The 6443-nt window shown below is 37.2% G+C and overlaps 1 protein-coding gene across 1 annotated transcript in view; it reads right to left on the reverse strand.

Annotated features, from left to right (window-relative positions):
• LOC120065331 (nidogen-1-like) overlaps window positions 1-6212 on the reverse strand; it is a 53278-nt gene extending 47066 nt beyond the window's left edge. Inside the window, exon 1 of the mRNA XM_039016245.1 lies at window positions 5913-6212. Coding sequence (XP_038872173.1) covers window positions 5913-6116 — 204 coding nt within the window. The 5' untranslated portion in view covers window positions 6117-6212. The remainder of the gene's footprint in view (window positions 1-5912) is intronic.
• Between the last annotated feature and the right edge of the window lie 231 nt (window positions 6213-6443).

Consider the following 6443-nt stretch of genomic DNA (forward strand, 5'->3'; position numbering starts at 1 on the left):
CATGCACAAGGGGGTGTGGGAGCAGAGATTGGTGGGAGGAAAGCAGACCTTAGAGGTCGTTGCGGAATCTTACAGATGACACGCAACAGACCGCGATGGTGATGTGCAAGCAGGAAACGCCACTCTGATTTATCTTAAACAAACTCACACCAGTGACCATACAACATTTGCAAAATATATTCATCCGTTTGCTGTCACGCATTGAAACATTCTGGCTTTTTTGTGGGGGGGGGGGGGGGGGGGTTAGAAGGAAATGAGATCAAAACAGAAAAAAACATGCAATGCATAGTTCCATTGCGATCAACAAAATAATAATATATACACTGCCGTTCACTTAGAAATGTCCTTGTTTTTCAAGGACATTTTCAAATTGATCACACCTAGTCATTCAAGGGTTTTTCTTTATTTTTACTATTTTCTACATTGTAGAACAATAGTGAAGACATCACAACTTTTAAATAACACATGGAATCATGTAGTAACCCAAAAAGTGTTAAACAAATCAAAATATATTTTATATTTGAGATTCTTCAAAGTAGCCACCCTTTGCCTTGATGACAGCTTTGCACACTCTTTGCATTCTCTCATCCAGCTTTTTTCTCCGTACATCCAGGGATGTGTCACACCCTGGCCTTAGTTATCTTTGTGTTCATTATTATTTTAGTCAGGTCAGGGTGTGACATCATGAAGTATGTGTTTTTGTATTGTCTAGGGGGTTGTATGGTTTAGAGCACAGGTGTCAAACTCATTCCACGGGGGGCCGAGTGTCTGCGGGTTTTCGCTCCTCCCTTGTACTTGATTGATGAATTAACATCACTAATTAGTTAGGAACTCCCCACACCTGGTTGTCTAGGGCTTTATTGAAAGGAAAAACCAAAAACCTGCAGACACTAGGCCCTCAGTGGAATGAGTTTGACACCCCTGGTTTAGAGGGTTAAGGTGTATAGATGGTTTAATGTTGTGTGTAGTTGTCTAGGAAAATCTATGGTTGCCTGAATGGGTTCCCAATTAGAGACAGCTGGTTACTGTTGTCTCTGATTGGGAGCCATATTTAAGACAACCATAGGCTTTAGCTGTTGTGGGTCATTGTACATGTCTAGTCTATGTCGAACGTAAGTAGTTTGTGTGTGCACTTGCGTTTGTAGTTTCACGGTCGTTTGTTGTTTTGTTAGTTTGAATAAGTGTTTCGTGTTCCGTCTTCGTATAAATAAAAAGAAGATGTATTCATATAATGCTGCGCCTTGGTCCTCTCACTCATATCAAGACGATCGTGACAGGATGAGCCAGTCACATTTCATATGCAATGTAGGCTATGGGATGGTAGCTAGCTAAGTGCATAGACGCAATGCATACAACACTAAATACTTCCTCCAAGCTAGCTAACCACTGTAGCTAGTATTGACATTATAATTAAATCACAATGTATTAGCTAGTTTCCATGAAACAGCTGCCTGTGTTAGCTGCCAAGTTAGTGCAGTGCACTGGGAAAACTCCAGGGCTGGATGGCATACCAGTGGAAGTATACAAAACTTTTTTTGATATACTCAGAGGATCTTTATTAGCATGTTTTAACCACTCCTATATAAATGGTAGATTATCAGACACGCAACAAGAAGGTCTGATATCATTATTACTGAAACAAGACCCAAGTGGTATATATAAAGATCCAGTCCATTTAAAAAATTGGAGACCTCTTACACTTCAGTGTTGTGACGCAAAAATTCTAGCAAAATGCTTCGCAAAATGCTTGGTGCATAGAATTTTAAAAAGTATTAGATATTATTCATCCTAATCAGACAGGTTTTTTTACATGGTCGATACATTGGCGATAATATAAGACAAGTACTGGAAACAATAGAATACTATGAAATATCGGGGACACCAGGCCTGGTTTTCATAGCTGATTTTGAAAAGGCTTTTGATAAAGTTTAACTGGAGTTTATATATAAATGCCCTCTCTTATAAAATGGGTTAAAGTTATGTATAGGTATAAAATAATAAATAATGGCTACATCTCAGAAGGTTTTAAACTATCTAGATGAGCAAAACAAGGTTGTCCACCATCAGCATATCTATTTATTATTGCCATCGAAATGTTAGCTGTTAAAATTAGATAAAACAATAATATTAAGGGATTAGAAATCTGTGGCTTAAAAACGAAGGTGTCAATGTACGCTGATGATTCATGTTTTCTTTTAAAACCACAATTAGAATCTCTCCACGGCCTCATAGAGGAACTAGATACTTTTGCTATCCTCTCTGGATTAAAACCAAATTATGATAATTAATTAATATAATTAATATATTACGTATTGGATCACTAAAAAAATGAACATTTTACATTACCGTGTAGTTTACCAATTAAATGGTCTGACAGAGATGTGGACATACTTGGTATACAAATCCCAAAAGAATGAAATGATCTCACTCCAATACATTTTTATAGAAAGTTAGCAAAAATAGATAAGATCTTGCAACCATGGAAAGGAAAATACCTGTCTATTTGTGGAAAAATCACCCTGATTAACTCTTTAATCATATCACAGTTTACCTATTTGCTTATGGTTTTGCACCTAGTGACCTGCTTTTTAAAATTATATGAACAAAATATATTCAATTTTATTTGGAACGGCAAGCCAGAGAAAATTAAAAGGGCCTATTTATATAACGAATATGAATCCGGAGGGCAGAAATGATTAAATATTAAAGCATTAGACATCTTACTACAGGTATCAGTCATACAAAAGGTATACTTAAATCAAAACTGGTTCTCTAGTAAACTGGTAGGAATGTCTCATCCTATGTTCAAGAATGGCCTTTTCCCTTTATTCAGATTACACATGCTCACTTTCGGTTGTTTGAAAGGAAATAATCTCCAAAATATCCTTAGAAAGCCTTAGAAAGTTGGTTGCAATTTCAGTTTAATCCACCTGAAAAGACAGAACAAATAATACAACAAATATTGTGGTTAAACTCAAATATACTAATTGATAAAAAAAAAAAAAAAATCGAAGAAATTTTTAAAATACGTATAATTTTAGTGAATGGTATCATAAATAGGACTGGTGGAGTTATGTCACACATGCAGCTAACACAGACATATGGAAATGTCTGCTCTACCCAAAATTACAACCAATTAATTGCAGCATTACCACAAAAATGGAAGAGGCAAGTAGAAGGGGAAAAAAGTAAGGAACTTGTATGTCGGCCCTGTATTAAAGAACATAAAAGGTTAAAGAAAAGTGTGATAAATAAAAACATATACCAATTTCATTTAAGAAACAAAAAACTGACAGCTATGCCATATAAATTGCAAAATAGTTGGGAAGAGATTTTCGATGTACCCATTCCATGGCACATTGTTTATGAATTGATATGCAAAACAATGCCGGATTCAAAACTTTGAATTTTTCTATTTAAATGATTATACAAAATTCTTGCAACCAATAGAATGTTATATATATGGGGGATACAATCTTCCCAGCTCTGCAGATTTTGCTGTGAGGAAGTAGAGTCATTAGATCATTTATTTTGGTATTGTCCATATGTAGCTCGTTTTTGGTCACAGGTCCAGGAATGGCTGAAGAATTGCAACATTTGCCTAGAACTAACGCTGCAGATAGCAATACTGGGTGATTTGAAAAGCCATAGTCAATCAATCAATAATATAATAATTATTTTAGCAAAAATGTTTATTTTTAATTTACAATCTGTAGAAGCTATGAGAATAGAAAGGTTCAGTACTTTTGTGAAACATCACAGCACAGTTGAAAAAATATATGGCAAATAGAAATCCAAAATGGATGATGTTGAGAGATAGATGGGAGGGGTTGAATGGAGCTGAAGGCTGGGACTAATAACAAGATAACCAATGTAAAACATACGGGATCTGTAAAATGTATATAGGTTCAGAAATTTTGTGAAATAGCACAGTTACAAATATAAATCAAATGGGATGGACATCAGAAATAGAGGAAGGACTAAAAACAAAGAAAATATAACTATTGTAAAATAGATTGTGTCTGTAAAATGTGTATAAGATGTATAAACTGAAGGTAGAAGCCTAAGTGTTTATTAATTTACTCCAATTGGGGGAAGGGTGGTAGGGTTTGCGGGGAATAATAAAGGTATATTCTTAAAAAAGTATGTATATCTATATAGGTATGTGTATGTATATATGTGTATATGTATGCATACGTGTATGTATATGGATATATAGTTTTACCCCCAAAATATATGTGGGATTGGAAATTATGCAGATAATTACATTGATGGAAGCAACAATCTTTCCGCAATATTAAGCTGATCCACCTGTTTAAAATAAAAGTTGGTGCAGTGTCCTTAGCTAGCTAGCTATGTTGTACTAGCTAGCGTATATGCTAATGTTATCTAGCTAGCTAAACATTTTGCTATGGGCTGGCACTGGCAGTATGCGATTATGGAGAGTGAATTAAATAGTTTCTTCGTCATCTTGCCAGGTACTGTAGTTATCTGGCAACATTAGCGCAGATACAGCAGCTTCAAATATAGGCCATAAGCAATACACATGGATATGCATTGCCAAGCAACGCTACTGCCACCTTCTGGTTTGGAGTATTTTAACAAGGCTGTGTGGCTGACACCTTCCAAGGTCTTTGCTGTGTGAACACAAAAGAGATTGACTACCGACACTATTCAGAGGTGCTAAGTACAGTCGGCAGACAAACGTTTGACAATCATACCGGTGTGTCTGAGCTTTAAGGTCACTCTGTTTAAGGACTCTTGGAAGATTAGTCCAAATGGGGACTAAAAGAGATCCAAATAAAATCAAAAATCTAAATCTGTAGCCTCTTTGGAGATAAATCACACAATAGTCCTGCTGTGTGGGGACCTCATCAGTTCTCTGTGCCGTCTCTGTCTTTTGATCCGACAAAAGGCGGGTCACGTCACAGACAAAGCTTTCTAATGGGGCATAGGGTGAGTTTACCTGGACCTTCTGGGTTTAATGTTTTGTCAATCTTCAACAATGGGGCTCAGTGCTTTTTAATGAACAGACTAGTCATTGTTTGGGTTAATTAACCCTTACACTGCACTGTCTGGGGTCCATAGCTAAAGGGGGAATTCATTTATAATGCAGTAGATACATCATACAAAGATGTAGGAGAGAGAGAGAGCTTGGAACTTCTGTGAGTGTAATGTTTACTGTTCATTTTTATTGTTTATTGCACTTTTGTTTATTATCTACTTCACTTGCTTTGGCAATGTTAACATATGTTTCCCATGCCAATAAAGCCCTTGAATTGAATTGAATTGAGAGAGCGAGAGAGAGAGAGAGAGAGAGAGAGAGATGGACATTTGGGGACGACAGGGGTGACAATTGCCAATGTGACATTTTGGGCAACTTTCAGGCGCTTGGGAAGATCTGAACCATTCTAAACTAAAGACATGTGTGGATCAATGAATGTATCATTCTCTATCAACCATCACCACATGATTTGTTGGAATGTGATATTCTACAGTATAAGGAGGCACAAAGCCAAGCCATTGTTTATGAAGGTGGGCATTGATAGCCTTATCAGTCACATAATGAACTGACTGACATTCCAAACCCTCCCAGCAACATTCCACATGGCCTTTCATCCCCCCAATTCATGCAATTTGAGCAATTTATGCTAATGTGATTATCATCAAAGAGTACTTGTGAACAGATTTTGAATGATGTGAAATGTGGCACATGCATGAGATGGTAAACTAATTGAGAACATAGGATGTAATTGTTTTGCTAGCTATCTTTCATGGATAAAATAGCCTATCACAATGGATGCATAGGAAGGGGTTCTCTGTGCATGTTTGCCATTGATATATTTTGCAGCTATTCTCGCGTATAATTAAGCTACTATTTTCGCATGTGCATAAAACCTAATTATACTCACATAAACAGTGTCATATGCGGCATCGAAGAAGAACATTGACTGGTTCAAAATAAGTGCTTGAGTTTGGTCGGTCCCCTGATCCAACAGTTGGTCTCCAGCTTGCTCTCCATAATCAAACATGTCGCGTTTGCTCAAACTGTTCACTGATAACGCAATGGCAAACAGAGTTGCCCATCCTAACCAACCTCGTTGATGAAGATCCATGTTTAAATACGGCTATGCCCAGAACTTTTATTAGTTTTGACCTATATGCTTGGCTACCCAGTTCGCCAAAGCGGTTCCGATGCGGTGCACACCTCAGGGCGCACAATAACGGAATGAATCGGCGGTAGCAAAAGACAATATAAAGGGAGGGTGGAGTTGGAGAAAGCAGAGAAATTTGCATGGGACACTCTTGTGCGGGGTTGCCTGCCTCACGTGCAGCTTTCCACCGAGGTAAAATCAGTTTCAGATTGGATATTCGACGGATATTCACGCTTTCAAACCTCAATAACCTTCAATCCACTTGAGCCACAGACTCCTAATAAGTGT

The sequence above is a fragment of the Salvelinus namaycush genome, chromosome 2, assembly GCF_016432855.1.
Source record: "Salvelinus namaycush isolate Seneca chromosome 2, SaNama_1.0, whole genome shotgun sequence".
NCBI lineage: Eukaryota > Metazoa > Chordata > Actinopteri > Salmoniformes > Salmonidae > Salvelinus > Salvelinus namaycush.